At 39.2% G+C, this 22288-nt stretch overlaps 2 protein-coding genes across 8 annotated transcripts; one reads left to right on the top strand and one right to left on the bottom strand.

Moving 5' to 3' along the window:
* Window positions 1-98: 98 nt before the first annotated feature.
* mia3 (MIA SH3 domain ER export factor 3) lies at window positions 99-15456 on the bottom strand. Of its 5 annotated transcripts, XM_026318045.1 has the most exons (29): window positions 15281-15456; window positions 14302-14435; window positions 14123-14209; window positions 13507-13978; window positions 11308-12945; window positions 9972-10301; window positions 9449-9579; window positions 7260-7391; window positions 6997-7018; window positions 6816-6904; window positions 6653-6730; window positions 6404-6514; window positions 6249-6320; window positions 6041-6145; window positions 5704-5826; window positions 5524-5611; window positions 5321-5373; window positions 5107-5197; window positions 4868-5006; window positions 4367-4529; window positions 4231-4266; window positions 4058-4125; window positions 3865-3950; window positions 3476-3589; window positions 2781-2843; window positions 2648-2694; window positions 2461-2529; window positions 1627-2023; window positions 99-859 (listed from the first exon to the last, which is right to left on the bottom strand). In XM_026318045.1, exons 1-29 carry the CDS (start codon window positions 15399-15401, stop codon window positions 609-611), a joined length of 5310 nt encoding a protein of 1769 aa, XP_026173830.1. In that variant the 5' UTR covers window positions 15402-15456; the 3' UTR covers window positions 99-608. The 5 variants fall into 5 exon arrangements, with proteins under 5 accessions (XP_026173830.1, XP_026173825.1, XP_026173828.1 ...); XM_026318040.1 differs by having other exon boundaries at window positions 11308-13978; XM_026318043.1 differs by lacking the exon at window positions 3476-3589 and having other exon boundaries at window positions 11308-13978.
* Window positions 15457-16586: 1130 nt separating this feature from the next.
* Window positions 16587-21746, top strand: taf1a (TATA box binding protein (TBP)-associated factor, RNA polymerase I, A). Of its 3 annotated transcripts, none has more exons than XM_026318144.2 (11): window positions 16587-16807; window positions 17384-17583; window positions 17801-17964; window positions 18269-18382; window positions 18477-18675; window positions 18969-19090; window positions 19224-19382; window positions 19689-19755; window positions 19954-20077; window positions 20172-20326; window positions 20583-21746. In XM_026318144.2, the coding sequence occupies exons 2-11, from the start codon at window positions 17454-17456 to the stop codon at window positions 20633-20635; spliced, it is 1287 nt and encodes a 428-aa protein (XP_026173929.1). In that variant the 5' UTR covers window positions 16587-16807; window positions 17384-17453; the 3' UTR covers window positions 20636-21746. The 3 variants fall into 3 exon arrangements, with proteins under 3 accessions (XP_026173929.1, XP_026173928.1, XP_026173931.1); XM_026318143.2 differs by having other exon boundaries at window positions 17387-17583; window positions 20583-21745; XM_026318146.2 differs by having other exon boundaries at window positions 16588-16665; window positions 17387-17583.
* Window positions 21747-22288: the final 542 nt, after the last annotated feature.

Raw genomic sequence — 22288 nt, forward strand, 5'->3', positions numbered from 1 at the left:
AAATTAAGGCATTAATACACACTGTGAAAGTACATCAAGTGCACGTAAATAACATCCTTGCTAAGCGAACTGTAACCAGCTGATAACATAACACAGACTGCTTTTACATTCTTTATTATTAAAAGTTCTACCAACATAGTAAAATAACTTATACATCTGCCCATCAAATTACACATTTGCTCTGCAGTTTGTTGTAATGCATCAGCTTTGGGAAATTGTAGTATTCCTGAAATGCTAGAAGCTAAACCTTTCCTCCATTTTTCTATTTTAAAATAATTTCCACAGGAAATGACATAAAAAATGCCCCGTTAAAAAAATGACTTTTTTTTTTTTTTTTGAACGATCAACACAAATAAAAATCATGGCATATAATTGTTATTACACAATAAGCTGTTTAGAAAGAAGTGGCAATTTTTTAAACATATACTGATTTCAGATGCATGAATACTAATGATGTAGTTTATATCCATATCTATTTAATAAACATTTATTGTATAACTGAAATATGAAAATAATCATGACCTATATTTGGATTGGATCTGGTTTGTTAACATAATGGGTTTAGGGTAACATAGTGTTCAAGTCCTCTATTGTAGCTGGTAGCATTTTTAAGGCTTGACCATTGCTGGCCTCGCTGGGTCCTGAGAGGCCTCCTGCTTCACATGCAGGTCCTGCCCAGGGCCACCATGAGCTCCTGCTGAGTTATGAAGAGCATCGGGTGGGGCCTTACCATAAGCTTCACCAGACTGGGGTGGGACACCTGGGGGCATGTCCATTGGTGGGACGGTGTGATCACGTGGCCCTGGTAAGCGCATGTCAGCAGGGAACGGTGGACGTGGTCCAACTGGTCCCCGGACACCTGAGTGGGACAAGTTAAAAAGGAAATATTAGCAACCACTGAGAGAGAAAAACATCCCAAGAAAACAGGTACTGATGAAAACATCAAGGAATCTTTTCTATTCAGAATTACTCAGGTTTTCGTATATGCAGGGGCTTCTGGGAGACGACCTCAAACTCTAAACAAGTGTCTTTACTACAGTGTAAAGCAACATGTAACTTTGGAAAGGCAATTTGCAGTATGCTTGTATTTATACTGTGGCCACAACAGTGGCAGTGTGGCTAAGAGATTACTCAGTGCCAACAACCGTGCTGACGTTGGATTGAAATACTCGGCTAAAACAAAAAAAACACTAGTGTTGAACGGGTCGACCTGGTTTACAATATTTACATAATGGAGTGAATCACGTTCAAATTCAGCCCAGAAGAACACGTTACCTGGCCAACACAGATTCTTTACATCTCCACCTTCAGACTGAAGTCTGCAGAAATAAGTATATATGTCTGTTTTTCCCTTCATGTCAAACATCTTCAGGGTTATTATAGTGTTAATTTTGTTAATGCTCCCAAGAAATGAAAAATCAACAAAAACAAAAAAAGTATAAATGATCAGCTTTATGTAAGAAATGATCAAAACTAAACTGCTGTACTTCAACTCAACACCAGCACATCCTCTTAGTGAAGCATGAATTCTTACAAAACACTTAAAATCCTTAAGCTGCAGGTGTGATGTAGTCAGAGATCCAGACCAATGATGTGCTAAAAATAAAACTAAAAGGCAAAATGTACCATGTGGCGGAAGCATAGGTCCAAACTGAGGAGGCAGAGTGGGACGGAAGTGAGGTGGTGGTGGACCTCGAGGATCAGGGATGTGGGAAAGGCCTGGTCTGGGGTGGAATACATGTCCATTGGTAGGCCGAGGCCCAAATTCCACTCCAACTGGTCCAGGTAGAGGCATGCCTGGATGTCCATTGGCTGGTACTGGAGGCCCGTGAAGAGGAGGAAGACCATGAGGTCCAGGTGTGGGGTGGTAGAGTCCAGGTCGTGGAGATCTGTAAGGTGCAGATGGTGGCATTCGGCCATGGGGTCCAGGAGGCAGCAGCAGGTCACCAGGGCCAGGTGGAAGTCCTTGAACCATGGGGCCTGGTGAGTCCCTTATAGGAGATGCCAGGAAGGACCCAGGACCCTGAACAGGACATAGAATGATTGTGCTGTTTTTAAAATGCACTCAAGACTCCCCCCTACCCCCAGTACAAAGACTCTTGGTCATGCACTGACAAGACCCACAAACTGCACAATCCCAACAAAAAGTTCATTTAGCCAGGGCTCAATCACATGACCAGTAACCACACACCATGATTCTCTGTAAAAGCACTTTGATTTTCATCCAACCCCACAGCTCTGACACACATAACTGGAACACACAGTTTTACACGTCCAGACATTCTTATCTTGTTTAAGATGAAGTTTAGACTCTGCTCAGGGTTGTGAGAACATGTAAAACACACACAGCCCAAAAACTTTAGTCAGCCCCAAACCAAATCCCGCTTTAGGGAAGCAGTGATGAAGTGTTTGCATACACCTTCGCTCCAAGCACCTAGACTGAGCAGCCTCTGTACTCACTGGATCTGGACTCTCTGTGGAGGCCTCAGCCTCAGTCTCTGCTTTAATCTGTGGATCTACTGCTTGTGTCTGTTTTAGAGTGAATAACACACAGTGAACATGAAGGTAGGAACTATCTGCCTGAAGACGGAAGAAGTGAAGAAATTGTAATTTCAAAATGAGCCTGTGTAATTAGATTAAGACTTACAGATCCATCCATGTTGGAAGGTGATGAACTGCGAGGACCCATGATATCTGAAAGAGGAAAAACAGCACAGCGATAAAAGACAAGTTACAGACTACTGTGAACTACTGAAGTACAGAGACTACAGGGGACATACCCATCCCAGAGATGTGTTTGTTTTCAGGGTACCGGCTATGAGGATCTGATGGAGGTCTTGGACCTGCGATAAAACAAAAACAAGACACAGCAAAGAATGAAAATGTTCTGGACTGTCTGTAGCACTTTTCCAGGGAAGACAGTTTAAGAAACAAATCAAAACTAAGGAAAAGACTGGCCATCTGTATTCGATGAGGACAACCAAAAGAGGAATGAACCATTCAGGAGGAATTTAAAGACCCAGTAATCTTTGTTAGAAACGAAAGGTTTTGTAATTCAAAACTTAAAATATAAAATAAAAAAATAATCTTAAAATAATCTCAGCATGTAAACATTTAGCTAATCTGTTTCAACAACACTAAATGGGTGCAGGACCCTGTTGCTCATAGGATTCAAAATGCAAATATGGTCAATTTCATTTCAACAGCAACATAAAAATCTTCCTCAAAAGGACATTTCTAACTGGTCAACAAAACAGTTCAAAACAGGAGCAGAGAAACGGAACTGAAGACAGGGTACCAGGAAGATGCGGGATGAGAAAAACACTGGGAAGAAAGAAAAAGGGAAAAACTCAAGAAGGTGAAGGAGCTGAAAAGAACAAAGTCGGGCAGGCAGGAGAAGACTGGTTGTAGCAGAGGAATGATGTCCAACTGTAGTGAAAATTAAAAGAGGGTGAATTAAGCCACTTGGACTCACCATACGGATCAATTCGTCGCCCCACTGGGGCAGAAGGAGGGCGCCTGGGACCCTCTATCATTAGTGGAGGGGATGGCGCGCCCCCACTCACAGGAGAGGGCCCATATGAATCACCTGTTATGATCAAACCATCGGTTTACCAAAGGAAGAGAAACGACCAAAAAAAAAAAAAGTGTGTGCATTCAACAGGTACTCATTTTAGGCTCTTTTCTTCAAGTCTAACACTTGAAGTGACAAATTGTTGTTGGCAACGCTGAAATCCTCCTCCTCAAGCAGCAAAAGCAAAAATGCTGGAATTCATTAGAAATCAACCTTTCCTCAAAACTGTCTAGAATGAGAGCAGTCCTAGTGGTGGGAAAATGGCTGTGAAACAGCTGTGGTCTGCTCACCTTGGCGAGGACCTGCAGCTTGTCCAGAGTTCGGTCTGAAGAGAGGAGCACGGCGCTCATTTAGTTGGGATGTGAGTACGGCAAGTCTGTCAAGGGGTTAAAAACAAGAAAAGAAACAAAATTAAAGTTCAGATATTTTAGCTGAACTGTAAAACCTAAACACTTCAAGTCAAGCAATTCTGGCAGCACTTACTTTTCACGGAGCTTTGAGGTTTCAAGCTTCTCTTGATTCAGAGCTCTCTCCGCATTACGAGCATTCACCTGGAAACAAAAGTCAATTAGTATGTAACAAGAACCTTCCCTCAGCTTATTAGTTATCTAAATATACCAATTCATACTGGCAGCCAAGGATAAACTCTAACATACCCAGTTTGAGTGTGTTTTGTTTTCCTGTTCTTTTATCTAAAGAGTGAAGGAAAAAGCATTTAATTAGGGTTCAGACTTCACTAAGATTTTTCTCTGTACTTGCTCATCTAAAAATATTAGTCTGTGATTAGTCTACCTGCTCTTTGTAGACCCCCTCAGTCTTCTTCATCTGCTCCTCCATTTCATTAATGCGCTGCCTTAAGACTTTTACCTGCTCCTCTGCCTCAAGAGCTTTTCCTCCCACCTCAGACAGCAGACTCTCTTTGCTGCGTCGCTCCAGCTCCTCCTTCGTTAACCTCCTGTGAAGCCACAGAAACACACTCCTTTGAACAGCAGCAGCAGCAGAACAGGCTTCACACACATCATTTCCATTTCAAAGACACATGCTTTTATCCATGGGATGTTTTGCCAGATTTAGCCTGAAAACAGTATAGCTTATTCTTCACATGGCAGCAAATCAAAGTAAGAACTATAAAAAACATTTCCAATAATATTCTTACTTTTGTATCACAAAACTTTCCAACACTGGAAATAAAAAGTATAAAAGCATTGATACTGGTCCCACATTTAAAGCCTCACAGACACTGTCTGCAATGAATAACAACTCTGCTGAATGACTGCTGCAGGCTTCACTTACTGCTGTAGAGCATTTTCTTTCTGCTGATACATTTCAACCATGATTTCATTTTTCTGCTCGAGGATCTTGAACTGGTTTTCCACATGGCTCTTCTCACTTTTTAGGGTTGCAATTGCATGCTCCAGCTCCTGATGTTGTTCTATTGCAAAACAACGTTTAGTAGGAGGTAGTTGTATTCAAAAGCAATTCCACATTAAAACCTTTTTAAAACGTTTTTAACCCAAAGAAACATGACCAACCCTCCAATGCCTTTCTAGTCTTTTCTTCATTCAGTAGTTTGCTCATAAAGCGGTCACGCTCTTCTTCAACTACTGAGAGAGTGGTCTGAACCTGGAAACACATTTTGTAAATGACAATAAAAAAGAAATACATTATTATAGTGTTAGACAGCTTCTATGTAGCAGTAAAATTTGTCTTCCAGACAAACTACTGTGAGCTGTAATTTTAACATACCCGAGAAACATCCATCATCTGTTTGATTCTGTTCTTAATGGCTGTCTTCTTATCTGTAAAAAATACCAATAACCCATTATTGATATGCCGACATACACCATACACACTGAAGACAAACGTTTGGACAAAAAATTAGTGATGGTCCTTACAGAGAACTGAATCTATTCGCAAGAATAACGTCTCAGTGACCGAGTTGGACTTACCAGGTGCAACCTCACCATTAGCTAAAACTTTGGTGTCACCTTTCTGTAAATCACAAGTGTCGAGGTCGGTCAGAAGTTCAGATAGCACCTGCCAGGAGACATTTTTTGTAGGATGAGTCCATGATTTAATTCAATTTAAGGAGTAATATTGTACCACAAAGAACTATGAGTGAAACTAACCTCCACATTGTGATCTTTGAGAACCACAGAGTCCTCAAGCTCTTTCTGGGACTTGTGATAGACTTTAATCTGCTCACTCAGCTCTTTGTGTTTGTCCTCCCAGCTCTTAATAGTAGCTTTCAGCTGTAAGAATTAGCAAGATCAGGAGCATGCCTCACAAACTGTTTGATTTCTGAATAATCTAGTAAAAGTGCTTTGCTGTAGAGATTGTTTGTCTTATTTTAATTATAAATAAAAATCTGATTGTAAAATATAATAGATTAGTAATATAATTTAGTAAAATACACTAAAAGGTGTCTCACACATCAACGTATTAAAAGTGTACAAGTCATCTTACGGTTTTGTTTTCTTCTTTTAGTGCTGCATATTCTTTCTCAAGACATTTGTGTTGAACGTTTCGGGCATCTTCACGAATCTTGGCCTCATCCAGGAGAACAGTAGTCTGTAGCAAAATGATTGGAGTTCATTGGATATGCTGAATCTAAAAGCTTCATTTAGCCTAGAAAAGTTTTGCAATGTGCAAAAAAATGTGCAAGAATTTTTACCTTAGCGAGTGCTTCCTGAATCTTTTTCCTATTGAGCTGTAGCTTCTCATTGGACTTCTCCAATTTCTCAATCTATTAAAATAAATCATGAAACACCATAAATCTGAGAATAAAATAAAGTAACAACACCCAGGAGAAAATGTTTAAACAATTACCCTGGTTTGATTTTGTAGAGACTGTGCCCTCTCTTCTTCAAGTAATTTTGTGTATGTGTTCTTTTCCTCAACCATCTGTTCATTCTGTGCTTCTGCCTCCAAAACTTTAGTCTGCAAAATGGTAACAGAATAAACTCCATAAGCCATATCATAACATCCATAAGCCATATACATGTACGGATGGGGCACATCCCCATTCTTAAAAGTTATTTTCAAATAAAAAACTGAGTAGTTCAGTTCAGTACTTACCTCAAGTTCCAGAATTGTTTTTGCTGCACAACTAACTGTTTCCTTTGACTGCTTTTGGTTTTCTTTCAGTTGCTCAGTCTTTTAAAAAAAAAAAACTACAATTAAAAACTTGTAAAAATAATAATAGCTAAATACTTGGTCATACTTTCTTCTTGTTACTCACCTGTTTTTGGAGTTCAGACACCTTTTCCAGGGCATCAGTCTTCTCTTTTCTGAGTGCCTGGATTTGCTCTGTGAGCTTTTTTTCATCCACTTTTTCCAACAGCACAATAAGAAAAACATTACCCATTAAGACTTTACACATTTGTAAATATGAAACATGAAAAAAGAAAGTAAAAACTTACCAAGGTATTCTTTCTTCTTTACCTGAAATTTTTCAGAAATGCAATTACTTTGATGTCACAGCAAAAGCACCAAATACATGTATTAATGTGTAAAATAAATGATAAAAAATAAACTTTCACTCAGTCCAGAGGTAGGCAGATCCACAGACTAAGGTTTTAAGGACTCAAAAAGTAATTAAATCTAATTCTATACAGGTATTATATGTAATATTTATACACGTAAAATAGATCATAGATGACAGCACCAACATTACAACACTTACTGCCAACACAGTCCTCCAGAAGAAGAGGGTGAAGGTCAAAACTCCAACCAACCCAGTGAGGATAAAAGGTTGCCAAGGCCAGCCAAACAACGTTTCCCCTGGTTTCCACTCTTCTGGCAGTAGCGAAATCATCTGGAGATGCACAAACACAAACATGATTTAGGCATATAAGCAACAGAAAGGTAAAATTTGTTAAAAATAATAAATTCAAAACATAAATGTATGTCAAATTATGGGAGACATACTTTTTTCTGTGTTTAAAAAGATTAAGCAATACTGTACAAAAACTGAAACTGAAGGCAAGTTACATATTTATCAGGCAAAACGTGACAATGCAGCAGGCCTCATACTGAGTTTACCCCTAGAATGAGGTACTGTGTATTCATTAACCAAACTCCTATCTGTTATTCTATTCACACCACTAAGAAAGACTATCAAGATATCACAGCATTGCCATAAAATAAGTATTGTATGCACCAAACAGTAGAAGGCAGAAAACTGTTTATAGCAGTAAACAGAAAATCAGCTTGATAGGAACAAAAAGGCAAAAGAAAAACTAAATCAGGTCTCTTGGAAGCTTCCTGCCACTTCCACAATCAATTTAAACCAATAAGGAATTGCACTACCAAAAGTAGTATTGATAGTATTAAATAAGATTGTTGTTAAACACCTTGCTAGCCTGTTGTGGTTTGCTTTAGCATCAATCAATCCTCACACAATAGTTGGTCTTTTGCTGCCAAAAGACTGGTGCACTGAAACATTATACCAGTAACAAAAAATACTATAATTTTACCATCACTTCCTGTGTCATATCAACAACTCTGCATGATGCTCCAACCAGAGAAACCTTTGAACTGAGCATGTGGCAGTCCAGACAGGAACAAACATACACTATGGGTCTAACTAAATACAGCGATTATATATAAATTAACACTTCACATTGCCTGAAAGGGCTACCATGGTCTTTTCAGCCCAAACAGCCAGCTGCGTTTCAAAGGGCTACTTGTTTAGTAATTGACAAGGCAGGACTATGAGCATACAACATGTCAGGATGTTCAGGAAACAGGTTGTTCTTACATAAAAACTTTAGTGATGTAAGAGATTCTCTGCCAACAATCAACTGCACCTGTTTCCAATGACAAGCAATGTGAGGATGCTAAATTCAGTGTTTACCATTAAAGTCAGTGCACATCAGCCATATAGTCATAAACAGCAGGCCATGATAGCGTGATAAATATTTAACACTGGGGTCCTGTTGACTCCATTTTCACTTACATGCTGTATCTCATTAAGAAAAAGCATGTATACATGATCCAGCTCCATTACAGGTCGAGGTAAAACAGCGTCCATGCCAGTGTTTGTAAACAAAAACGGAAGTAGCCAAAGTAACGTTACCCGAGTTTGACAGGTATTAGCTAGCGCGTTAGCACGTTAGCTACCGGTTAGTACGGTAGTTACCGGTAAACTGACGTTATCCGGTAAAGGCTATGGTGTCTGAAAAAATTAAAAATACGACGTTATAGACAATGACAACGTGTGGTTGTCGAGACAGCTGGTAACTTAAGTAATACGCCACGACAACAGCAACAACAGCGTGCTAACGGTAATTAGGATGAGTCGTCGAATCCAACTCACTATAAAAAACAAAACAACCGAGAAGCTGGAGCTGGGCTGGTGGTCCAAAGATGGAGAACACCTTGAGGACAAAAAGTCGACTTTAATTTGACAGCACGGAGCGTATGTTAAAGCTGTGTGCTGTTTTAATTAGCAGCGAAGGTGAGGCCCGTCGGTTGTGCTAACAGCCAGCTCAGCACCGGCTGTGTTGAACTTTGGCCTTTACCGCGACAGTGAACACAACGGGAGAGGGAGTGAGACGTTCAGGAGAAATCTGAAATCAGAAGTTTCTCCGATACAGAACAAGAAGAAACCTCAGGATTCAATTATCTTATCTGTATTCTTTAATACTGTGGGTGACAGTACTGCTTGACACCCAGTGTATCGTGCTGATAGATAGATAGATTGGCAACCATCAGTTTAGGTGGTGGTTAAAGTCAGAGTAATGTTTTCAGTTAAAAAAGTCATAATAAAAAGCATTTTTCTGTATTATTGATTTTAGAGTTTGACATGTTTCAAATAGGCAGCACAACAGTGCAGTGGTACATACTGCAGCTCAAACTTGTTAGACTTACCACAGTGGTCCACTCTACAACTTTACTCTTTATCACTGAAAGGATGCAGACAATGTGAACAATCCCAGTAGAGAATAATCCACCGCCTTCTTCATCAATTTCTGACACTGGTTCCACTGAGTCCAAAGATCCTGGAAGAACAAAAAAGACCTGGTATGTCAGTTGGACACAAAGAAAATCCTCTTTTGAATCTTGTCATCTCATGCATTAGAAATAGAAAATCATGTAACTACTAAAGGCAAAGTCAAAAACAACAATTTGACATAATAAAACATTAATGGACAGATTTGCTGACCACTACAATGAACATTTGAATTTGATTGTTTGACATTTTCATGTCAGGCAAGTCAAAAATGTTCCAAACAGGTTTAGTTTCTCATTAAGCCACAAATTTTGAGGTGATAGAAATAGAAATGTCAAATTTGTTTATGAAAGAAAATGCATACTAGAGAAATTACATTTTATAGGAATGGTATGAAATATATGTTCTGACTTAATTACATTCATCCATTAGACTACCAACCTGAGGCCGAAAGCTCTGCCTCAACACCAAGGCCCATGTCTAAAGGATTTTCTAGACTGGCTTGTGGGACTTTCTGCATTTCATCTGATACGCTGAAATCTGGCTGATTTTCTTTGTTTTTATTGAAGTGTCCACCATCCACCTCCATACTGATGTCTTGCCCAGTGTGCACTTCATCCAGAACTCTCTGCTCCTCTTTGGTTTCTGCTGGCCTTTCCTCCTGATCTGTTGTTACTGTGACGTTGTCATCACTCTCAGTCTCAGAGACACTCTCAACCTTGCCTTCTTCAACTATGTGGGGCACATCTTTAACATTCAGTGCATGTTCACCTACAGTGAAAAGAGTCAGAAATAAGGTGTTACTCAGAAAAGTGGTTTTGTAGGTAAATAAGAAACATCCTTGTAGATAAGAATTTATTTTTTAAATATGTATTGTGTTTTTAGCAGGAGAGGTGTGCCCTTATTAACATTCACACATAATCTGAGATGTGGGTCTATTGTCAGGAGCATGCTATTTGCCAAGTAGGAGGTCAGTCGCTTTCCCTAAAGTGAAAAGAACAGATTAGCAGTATCAAGGCTTGAACAATCATCAACTGGAGCCAAACCATGTTAAATGTGTCTATAATCAGACTGTATGCCATGACATCTAGGGTTGCACCAATCTTATTTCATCTTGTACTTCCCTCTGCTGAACTCATCAGGATGATAAAAGTGTAGACTCATAGGGCTAAACAAGTTGGCAACTAGCCAAAAATGAATAATAAAACCAGTAGTATATGATCCAATGGTAACTGCAGATGACACTAAGGTTCAAATAGATTAACTCACATGCTAGCTGTCACATGGATTAAATTTTGCAGAGTGCACGATGTTAAAGGCACACAGGTAGAGAACACTGAATATGCCAAACAAGTAAAGCAAGTTTTTCAAAATAAAAAGGGTGAGGTATCAAATAGCCAGTGCAATCATTTATACACAGCATAAATGTGTTTTTTTTCCTTTCTAGTAGAGGCTGCAGTTTAGTGAAATTTGATCACAAATGCTCACTGGTGTGACATGGTGTGAAGAGCAATCCCTTCTTAAGTGCAGAGACAAAGACAAAACATATGTGGATATATCTAGAAACAAGAGCCTTGTCTGAACAGGACCTACAAAGGAATGTCAGGGCTGCATATCTATGGTGTCACAGTATCAGCTTCTTTGTTACTGTTAGAAGAAAAGCTGATGCAACAAACAGCACACGTCTGTTAAAGGTCTCATATCAGAATGGAAAATGCAACAATTCTTCAGTCCAAGAATTTTAAACATAATATTTTCAAAATCAAATCAAACATACCCTGGTCAAGATCTACTGCTGTTTCTGGTGCCAAAGGTGTGCTGTCACTGGCTGCTGAATATTTCTGCCGTAGGCTGAACACAAGTTCCTGAAAATCATCCAGTATTTCAGTTTCTTCATCAAAACTACTTGTGTCCATTTGAGGGTCAAAATTGTCTTTTGTGTCCCGGTTATCTAGCATCTTCTCAATCTCGTCTAAGATAGTATTTTCTGAGTTTTCCACAATGCTCTCAAGTGCACTTTCGATGTCTTGTATAGTGCCTGTGTGTGACTGACGGGTAGCCAGTAATTCTGTGTCCAAGTCAGAGAACATGGCCTCCACTCTGTAAAGATTCTTGAGACCCAGAATCTTTTGGAAGCGTTGCACGTACTCTTCTGTGAAGTGGTCCCGCAGCAAAGTCAGTCTCATTATACTATCACTGTATTCAGGCTCGGGGGTCGACACAGGAGGCAGAGGTTCAGTTTCAGGGGAGGATTTGTCAGACTCAGTGCCATCAGATTGTGAGATTAAAAGTGCATTTTCATCTTCAAGTAATTCTTCTTGATTGTCATCATTCTCTTCCTCCACTTCCGCATGACTCTCATCTTCAGCCTCCTCTGAATTTGGTTCCTCTGGAATCTCTGGTTCTTGAACAAAGGCTTCTGGTTGGGTGTTAGTACTCTCTGAATCTGTTGGTAATTCTTCATTTATCTGATTAGGCAGTCTTGCATCCTCTATATTTTCATCGTCTTTGACTACATCCTTTGATTGCATCTCATTAGAGGGGTCCTGATCTTTTTCATTTTCTACAGTGGTCAGTTCCTGAGTGGTCACATTTTTTTTGTCATCCAAAGCATTGTCAAAATCCTCTTTGTGCTCATTTACAACGCTTCTCTCTTGTGTGTCTGCCTTATCCTCACTGATCTCTGAATTCACAGACACCTTCTCCTCCTCTTTGACCACAGTGGGTGGTCCAGGAGTTGTTTTAATATCTGATTTTTCAGCCTCAGGGGGGCTGGATATAATACCATCTTGCAATATTGAATCTACTGGTATTGCATCTGGTTCTGTTTGTTGCTGTACTGGCTTGTCACTGGATTTTAATGTTTCATCCACATCTTCCTCATGTCCTATCACTTCATCATTCTCATTCTTTGTTAAATATAAAGGTTTCTCAGAATCATTCACTGTTTCTTTATTTTCCAACTGTACAATGCTGGACCTGGGAGGACTTTGAAGAACTTGCTCTGTATGTTGTGGCTCTCTAGGTGACTCTAATGTTAGAGGATCTTCCACATCTTTATTTGTTTCCTCTAAACTTTGTTCTTGTTCTCTAAACATATTCTTGTTCTCTTCAGTCTTTGTTTTATCATCATGTGTTTCAAAAGGAATCTCCTGCTGTTTCAGGGAATCAGATACTGGAGTATTCACAGATTCTTTAGAGAAAGACAACAATGGAGTTTCGTCTTTAACATCATCGTCCTCTTTTGGCTGATCTTCTACATCTTCACGTTCCTCCACATCTTCACGTTCCTCCTCTACATATGTGGTAATTTTCTTGGTGATTTCATCATCGGTGGTTACAGCGTCAAAAGTTGTTCCAAAAGAAGTTTTCAACTTAGGGATTTGCACTTCTTCAGAATTTGAGACTGGTATATTTCCTGAAACAAATATGTTGTGCTCCGTATGTTGTGGCTCTCTAGGTGATTCTAATGTTAGAGGATCTTCCACGTCTTTATTTGTTTCCTCTAAACTTTGAGGGGTAGTCGCAGCAGCTTCTTCTTTCTTTTCTTCTTCATCTCCATCTCTTCCTTTATCCTCAGTTGCTGAATTCACATCTTGCACTGTCATCTCTTCCCCATTAACAACTGATAAAACATGGTCTGCTCTGGATGTTGCCATGTTCTTGTTCTCTTCAGTCTTTGTTTTATCATCGTGTGTTTCAAGAGGAATCTCCTGCTGTTTCAGGGAATCAGATACTGGAGTATTCACAGATTCTTTAGAGAAAGACAACAATGGAGTTTCATCTTTAACATCATCGTCCTCTTTTGGCTGATCTTCCACATCTTCACGTTCCTCCACATCTTCACGTTCCTCCTCTACATATGTGGTAACTTTCTTGGTGATTTCATCATCGGTGGTTACAGCGTCAAACGTTGTTCCAAAAGAAGTTTCCAACTTAGGGATTTGCACTTCTTCAGAATTTGAGACTGGTATATTTTCTGAAACAAAATCATCTTTAGGCACAGACTCCACTTCAGATTTTGTGAGTGTATCTTTGGTTTCATTTATTTCTGACACAACATTTTCAAGAACTGGCTCTCCTGCAGTTTTCTGCTCAACTTCAGCAGTTCTTTCAGTTGAACCAGGGGTAGCTGCTATATCAGGGTCCATTACTTTTGTTGGAGGTGGTTCAGTTGCCACATCAACATCAAGTAAAGAGGCACTTTGATCATCTTGAACTTTATCAAGATCCTCTGAGTTATCATGCAGCTCATTTTGATTTTCTCTGTCAGCTGCCTGTTCTGCTGATGGCTGTGTTTCTTTTGGAGTGTCCTCTGCCACTTGGATTTGCTCAGATGTTTCATTATCTTTGCTACTATTTTCCTCCCCTAGAGAGGCCAAGAGTAAGTCTATGTTGTAACTGTCGAACTTATCAAATCCAGTGTCAAAACAGACGAAATCTGTTTCCTGCAAAGAAGACAAAAAAATAAAAATTACAAAATCACATGCAAGTAGAATTTATAACTGCTATTATGTTTGTAGATCAAGAGTGTCATTGTATTTTAGATTGCACTTTGATTAATTCAGTTAGTCAACAACATATGTTCATACCTGTGATGGAACTTCAAGCTCTTTGTCAGTATAAACATGGTTAACAGCAAGAAGATCCTTTGGGAAATAGCCAAAGCGACTTCCAACCTACAGACAAGTAAAATAAGCCAACATGATGAGGAAAACGCCAAACAAGATGTTATCCAGAACTGAATTAATATTAACTACAGCATACGTACACTTCCAGCCCACATGTCTGTCCTTCTGCCTGACAGTTTGTAGTACACATAGACAGTTTCTGATGTCTTAAATGACAGGAACCGACAATCAGGTCCTGAGAAATCTTTCACTGCTTTCCCCCGACAGAGAAGCACTGTGAGAGCAAAATATGAAAACAAGGTCCAGTTTAACATATTGTTCATCTCAGAAATCGGCAAAATGCAGTCAAAAAGTAAGCACACTGTACATTTTTAACTTCACTGCATCCCAAAACTAAGTAATTTTATCTACTTGTGCCTTTCTCCTTGCTTGTGTTGCTGCTGTGACTTTGTTTAATGCCTCTAATCTTTATTGTTGTATGACTCCAATATGTCATTCTCTGGCGATATAATACAGCAACTTATCTCCTACACCAGCCTTTAGGGTTATTGTTAACACTTTATCTAACAGTCCCCTCAGGCTTCACCTGCATTTGGATAAATCTAGCAGTGCAAACTGGAATATAACAACACGTTAACGTGAAACACCATCTTATATTTACTAGGACAGTAACACAATCCGCAGTGGTAACAACATGAGCTAATGTGGCTTAACTAAAGTGTTGGCGAGGCTTGTGCTTTGATAACTAACATGAACTGCTGTTTTTATCAGGACACTAAATTACCATCAGCAGAGCTTCTGTACAAGCCGGTCGGTGGCTAATTAGCTGCTAACATTAGCTTCCACTAACCGGCTGGCAAAACAGGCCGGAGCTGCGGGCAAACAGCCAATCCAGGATGAGTCTCACCGCATAACCTTCCCGAGCTAACACGACCCTGACCTGTTTTCAATAAGCACCAAGCACCTGAAGAGCATCATAACGACTACGGGAGCGTATGCAGGCAGCTCATATCGACCGGCAACAGGTCAAGAGATAAGGCGAAGTTTATGGCTAGCTGTAGTGTCGGGATGGGGAGGTGAGCTAGCTAACCTAACGTAAACACAAGCCAACAAACTTACTGCTACATTCCGAATCGGCGCATCTTTTAAAGTCGGAGAACCTTTTGTCCAAGGCTGCAGTTGAAATTAAACTGAATAATAGTAATAAAAAAACAGGTCGGTAAAAGTGTTTTGCTGCCATGCTGGCAGTTTAATTGACTGGATGGTTTCTGCTGCTGGAGCATGAGCACTGGGTTGAAGGATCCGACACGTCAGCACATCAGATCCGGCTTGGGTGTTTCCACATGATCCAAGGGTTTGGATTTGACTGCTCCAGGCGACAACCGCAGAGAGATAAGGGAGACAATGCACAAGCATCCAGTCTCAGCTTTTTTGTCTGTAAAGCTTCTTCAGGATAACCCAGTGCAAGAGCATTATGCACAAAAGGATTTAAGAAAAAGTCAGAACCAGCTCAGACTTATAAGTTGCATTTCCTGTACAGTACATTGCATTCGGGATGTTTTCAGTTTGATGTTGCAGCCTGATATTACAGTTGTTTAAATGTATTTTTTCCTCTGTAATCTACACTCAGTATCACAAAAACAGAACAGAACAAAAACAGAATTTTAGGAATGTCTGTAAATTTATTAAAAATAAAAAACTGAAATATCACATTTACATAAGTATTCAGACCCTTTACTCAGTTACCTTTGACAGCAATCACAGCCTCGAGTCTTTCTTGGTACGACACAACAAGCTGTGCACACCTGGACTGGGAGATTTTCTGCCATTCTTTGGAAATCCTCTCAATCACTATCAGGTTGGATAGGGACTGTCTCTTCAGAGATGTTCAACAGCTCTTGGAAGTGTCCTGGTTGTCCCAAACATGTTCCATTGGAGTATTATGGAGGCCACTGTGCTCCTGGGAACCTTCAGTGCAGTAGAAACTGTTTTGGAGCCTTCTCCAGCTCTGTCCCTATCAACAATCCTGTGTCTGAGCTCTGCAGGGAGCTCTTTTCACCTCATGTCTTGGTTTATGTTCTGCTGTGAGGCCTTTTCTAGAGAGGTGTGTGCCTTTCCAAATCATGTCCAATGAATTTAATTTACCATAGGTGTACTTAAGACAACTGGTGCAGTTGCAAAGCAAGGTCACCTCAAACATTAATTTAGATTTTCATTTTGTCTGCTGTATGAAGTCACTTAATTGATGCAACCTTACGTTTAGTGCCTAAAGCTTTTGCACAGTACTGGTTTCGTTGTCATCTAAACATAAACCTGAGCGCCTGTGTATTATTGTTGACAGAACACAAAAAAAACAGGCGAAGAAGTCATTGGCCCCGCCTTTTCCGGTCACGACAACCAATAGCTGTGTAACGTTTCAATTTACTTCCCTAGCCAATGTACAGCAGCGTGTATGCGAGTGTGATGAATTGTTAGCGAAAACGTGGAAAGTACACACAATCCTGGTACAATATACCGCATAATAGTAATAGTAATAATAATAATAACAGTTGTTCGCTATCAGCGGGAATTCAAAATGTAAATAGGATAACAATTTCTCTAGTGAAACTTAGCATCGGCAGGTTGGCTAACAAAACATAACAAAAGGTAGGAGCTAACAATTTTTACATAAGTTACTTATTAACTTGCCCATACTCTTGTAATTTAAAACATTAAACGGTAACTAAATGTAGGTGGCGTTAATAAAGCAGCTACATATATACAGATAGTTGCGTGGTAATTTAAAACAGTGCTACTAAAGCTGTGTTAGCTTGTAATTACAAAAAAATCATCTCATCGCAAAGGTCAGCTAAGTGTACTAATAGTGGGCTGCTAGTGTCTGTTCATCCTAATAACGAGATGTTTGCACACTACATGTCTCCTGCTGTGAGTATCAGGCTTGGACACGATGTTTATTGATAGAAAGCACTAGCTGTATGAAGGGAGCCTGTCATGCTGCATGTACAGTGTAGTGCAAAGGTTTGAGGCCCTGAAAGTGAAGTATGAAAGCTTTCAAAATAATACCATGAAATAGTTTTTATTTAGCAGCTAACTCCATATAAACTGCTTTCAAATCAGTATTTGGTGTGACCGCTCTTTGCCTTCTTAGTCAAACTTGTGCAGTTAAGCAGGTTGTTTAAAACATTTTCGGAGAACTTATAAATGAAAGCTGTTTTGTTCCAGCAGGTAGTGAGCACACACCGCCAGTTTGACCAAACAATAAAAAGTGACTTTCATACCTAAGTCTGTGCTGATGATGGATGATTTGGATAGAGAGCTGGGGTCTCTTGAACACTCAGAGCATGACGATGACACCTCAGACAACAACTCTGTAAAACGAGGCAAAAAATCCAAACTCCCTCTGGCTAATCTAACATATGCAGGTAAGTTGTACTATATGTACCTAAACCCATTGTTCTGTGGACAACCTAGAACCTGTTAGAATTAGACTGATAAATTAGTACCTGTGTGTACTCTATGTATCTTGATAAATAACAAAACATGCAGACTAAACATGTAAAAAGTAATTTGGAAATCTGGGTCACTCAGTATAATTTATTGCAGTTTCAAAGTCAGAATAACCTTGTTGTTTATCTTCAGAGACACCAAAGGAAACTGGGTTTCACCAGAGCACAAGGGTCTGCCTGGAGAAGATCAGAGAAGCCCTGCTGCATCACAGATGGCAAGAGGCTGCAGAATACATGGCATGTTACCCACAAATATTAGAAGACACAACTAGGGGCAGTGCACTGCAGCATAAGGAGGTAGGTTTCTTTGTGTTTGTTTTGTATCAGTGATAAGCCCAAATGGGCAAATAAGACAGAAACCAAATGAATTACTACACATAATTTTACACTAGAGGTGGATAAAATGTTTTGTTTTACCTTCTGAGTTGTGAAAGAACAAACCTTCAAAGCATACAACCTAATTTTTGTAATCTTAAAATACATTTCCAGAGATTTCACATCTTTACTAAGGCAGTACTTATGGAAACAATGATGAAGCAATACAAGTTTCTTCATCCTAAATATATATATCCTATACTCTTTTTTGCATTTCTCAATCCAGCTTATTTGGAGAATGAGCACAGAGATCCTTCACCATCACCCCAACTCAAAGTTGGAGGATTACAACAACATCTATGAACGAATGAAACATTCAGGAGTTAAGGATTACCTGATGGTATGTGTGTGAATAGAACCGACCTCACAGAACTCATGTTTCATGTTTTTTTGTTTTTTTACATGCAATGGGGTCTGTTGCTTTTTGTCTCCAGGTCAGTCTGGAACATTCTTTCCACCTGCTGCTCCATGGTCACATTGAAGACGCAAAGCGTCAGCTGTCTGTAGCTGAAAGTTGGAGGTATGGGAAGGAGTCAGCAGTTCAGTATCAGAACATCAAACTGATCCAGGCCTACAAGAGTCTGCTGGATTATATTATCTGGTGTGACAAAAAGTTCACACACTCTAACCCTGGTAAGGCAATACACAACATAGCACCCAAAGCATCCATTATTTACTTGTATCGATTATATTGCAACAGTGCAAGCTCTTGTGTGGTGTCACACTGCCACCTACAGGTTTAGCCAAGTAACTGCACATATATCTGAGGAACTGAAAAGCTGATTGCATTTTGAAAACAATATTTGTGTGTACAGTCATGACATTCAATAACCTCAGATGCGACTTAATTTTTAAATAAAAGTTTCAGCATTATGTGTCTCAAATCGTATGGAAATGTCTCTGAGTCGACTCTTGTCTGTTTTCAGATTATATTGACTCTGGTGACAATCAAGAGATGCATAACTACTTCAGACAAGCCTCTGTCAATCTAAAGGAGATTCTGAGGAATCCTGGCATCTGGGATCCCTTTATACTGTGTTATGTTGAGGTAAGAATCTTTTACCAACTGCCTATTTTAAGGAAAGAAATATTTGTAATAACAAAAGATGAAACAATAGACAACCAGGGCAACATTTAAGTGATTAATTAACTGTATAATTGTTATTTGTTATTTTTGGCAGATGCTGGAGTTCTATGAGGATCATGAAGAGGCTTTAAAAGTCCTGAATGACTATGCCTACGACAACAATTTTCCACCCAATCCCAATGCGCATGTCTATCTGTACCAATACTTAAAGCGGCATGATGCTCCAGAGAAGAAACTGATGAAAGTATTGAAGGTGTAACTGCATACTGAAAGTACTCCAGCTAGTACAGAAATACAGTATACATCACACGGAGCGTGTATTTACTGAAAAGTACTTAACATATTTGTGTCGCGATAAAGAAAGATGTATAATGAAATTGTTGTGAAACTGTGTATATGTATATATATATATATATGTATGTATATATGTATATATATATAATAAAATTGTGTCATTAATTTGTTAAACTAGAACATATCATGTTTGTTATCAGATTTACTGCACATAAAAACACACTGTGACTAATGCAGCTATAACCTTTACTTCCTTATGTCATAGATCCTCCGGGTATTAGTACCGAGCCATGAGTTGATGCTGGAGTACAGCTCTTTCCTGCTTCAGTCAGGTAACAGCAGATTTCATCCAAAATAAATGTCAAGGATTCTGCAAAAAAAAGTTCAATCTTAGTTATTAATGATGAACATCAGCAATCAAAGTACAATTTAGTGTCAATTAAATAATTGTTCTGTTCATTACTGTTCAGACTGTATTATGCAGCATCAGGTTTATTGTTTTAATAAAAAATGTTGTTTATTGTTTTTAGAGAAAACAAGTGATGACCAGAAGGCTTTAGGAGTTGTTCTGGAAATGCTGGACTTTGCCTGCTGGAGAAGCAGCCTGGACGTGTGGAAGTGTTTAAAAAACATTATTCAAAAATTACAGTTAGAGTATGTATGAAATGTTTGGAAAACTGAAGGACTGCAGCTTTTATGATTATATGAGTTAAAGCTATTGTTTCTGTATATTTGCGTATTACAACAGAGAAGACTGGAAGAACATTGTCTCTGAAAAAATGGCTGGAAGACAAGACTGGTGGCCTGCGCTGCACTTCACCAGCTTCCACGCCAGGAAAGATGCAGAGGAAAACCCAGAGCTAATGGAAGTGAAGTCATCGCTGACAAAAATCCTCTGCCCAGGTAAGTCTATGTACAGTATATGGGTAAAATGAGATGGATTGTATCATCATTATGGTTTACTGTATGTTCAAATCAATTCAGAATGTTATCTGTGATGACCAGTTCTTTGCATTCAGTCAAGGTCGCTGTACTGATGCTAATATCAGATTTTAGCTAGTCATAACTGTTAACTGTCCTCATGAATGCATTCCATGTGATGTAGGTCTTTATGTAACTTTACTGTTCAATTTATTTATTATTTTTTCTATTCCTACAGAACTAATGCTGAAGTATGATGCTGAATCAGTGACCAGTGGAGAGCAGACTTGAAAGAAATTCAGTGAATATCAATTTTGTATTCAAACAATCACGAAAGCTGAGATAGGAGTCATGTCAAAAATCCTGGCAAAGGCATCATGATAAAGACTGAGTCTTCATAAATACACCGTTAACAAAAACAGATCTTTTTTTTGTTTCTGATATACAGATTTGTATTGTACCTCCATATTTTTCATGAAACACTGTCATATTGGTTAACTTTGCTTCAAGGTTTATTTTAAAGGTACAAGCAACATTGTCCACAAGGTGGAGCTGTTGTGCTGTATTTGTGCCGTCATGATCTGGAGGGTATAACCATCTAATTTAGACAGAAACTGACTCTGGCTCTGAATGTTAGTGTTCATGTTGGTTTCATGGATTCTGGAAATATTTTAATTAGAGCAGAGTCTCATTCTGACCTTTGACCACAGCGTGAAGCAGGTACCAGCCTGGAGGGATTTTCTTTGTCATTTCTGTTGTCACATCAGAATATGTGTCACACACCAGGTCATCTGTGACAGATCACTGACAGGTGGTTAATAATAGCTTTAAAATATTAATATTATTAATGTTTCCTCTGCTGTTTCTGCTTTTCCCTTGAATGTGAGAATTGCTGACCATAAAAGATCATAATTAAGTTGTGGTCATCTTGTATGAGAGTTGGTATGTTTCACAGATACTGTATATGCGTCACTGCCAGTTATTTATTTTACAAAGCTCTGACTGTACAATGTGTCTTGTAGTAAAGAGGCTCAATATTTTGATGCCATCTATTCAAAAAGGAATTATTTTTGTCTGAAGAATATTTTTAACAGCATGACAGGATCCTGGCCTTCAAATGCTGCACTTACTCCTGAATTCTTTGCACTGAACCATGAATAAAACGAGGCCTTTCATCCAGCAGCATGCCAATTTAATAAGTGAAAGTGTTTGTAATGATTCTGTTTCGCCTTGCCACAATGTTGGCCATGCAGCAGCTCAGTCAGCTGTACTGTATGTGTGTGTGTGTGTGTTGCTTTGCAGTCATTACATAAACCAAAGCCCAAAGCACTTGCCCGATCACAGGAGCAGCTGCAGAAGGGATCTGGGAATGCATAACACACATCGTTTGAAAATTCAGAACTCTGAAAGCAATAAAGAGGATTGAGTCAGAAGCTGGTTACTGCATTGGAGTGTCTCTGCTTGTGACCTTTTTACAGCTTTTTTCAGGTTTTTAAAAAAATTTTAAATCACAGATGTTTGTGTTTGAGGCAGCCATTGCACTGTCCTGCTCATAGAGTTGCCCTGGTAGGAGTGACAGTTTAGATCTAATTTTTTGTTTGGGGATGAAAAGTGAGACTCTCAGGCCCTTTTGTACTTTTTACTCGTACCCTGGACCCTGGATGTCATAATGTATGGCAGTCTTCATAATTGATTTGTAGCATTACCTATAATAGTCCAGTACAACCAGAGATGTTAACAGTACAACTACATTGAAATCGAGTTACTTGTGGTATAAGAAAATGTGTGGACTGTGATTATATAATCTTCATGTATCATCTTCACTAACACACTGGAATCAACAGACTAATGGCAGGTGGAGGGACTATTACTCATCTACATGCTGCTGAATATGTCCACTGGTACTAATGGTCATTGAGCAACTATACTGGTTTCACCAGCTTG

Source organism: Mastacembelus armatus, chromosome 24 (genome assembly GCF_900324485.2).
Source record: "Mastacembelus armatus chromosome 24, fMasArm1.2, whole genome shotgun sequence".
Classification (NCBI taxonomy): Eukaryota; Metazoa; Chordata; class Actinopteri; order Synbranchiformes; family Mastacembelidae; genus Mastacembelus; species Mastacembelus armatus.

Coding starts and splice junctions, on each gene's coding strand:
- taf1a (XM_026318144.2), top strand. CDS start 17,454: ATGATGGATGATTTGGATAGAGAGCTGGGGTCTCTTGAACACTCAGAG. Junction 17,965..18,268: donor GTGCACTGCAGCATAAGGAG/GTAGGTTTCTTT, acceptor TTCTCAATCCAG/CTTATTTGGAGAATGAGCAC. Junction 18,676..18,968: donor GTTCACACACTCTAACCCTG/GTAAGGCAATAC, acceptor GTCTGTTTTCAG/ATTATATTGACTCTGGTGAC.
- mia3 (XM_026318040.1), bottom strand. CDS start 15,401: ATGGCAGCAAAACACTTTTACCGACCTGTTTTTTTATTACTATTATTC. Junction 5,007..5,106: donor GACTAGAAAGGCATTGGAGG/GTTGGTCATGTT, acceptor GTTTTGCAATAG/AACAACATCAGGAGCTGGAG. Junction 2,844..3,475: donor GCGACGAATTGATCCGTATG/GTGAGTCCAAGT, acceptor GTTTTATCGCAG/GTCCAAGACCTCCATCAGAT.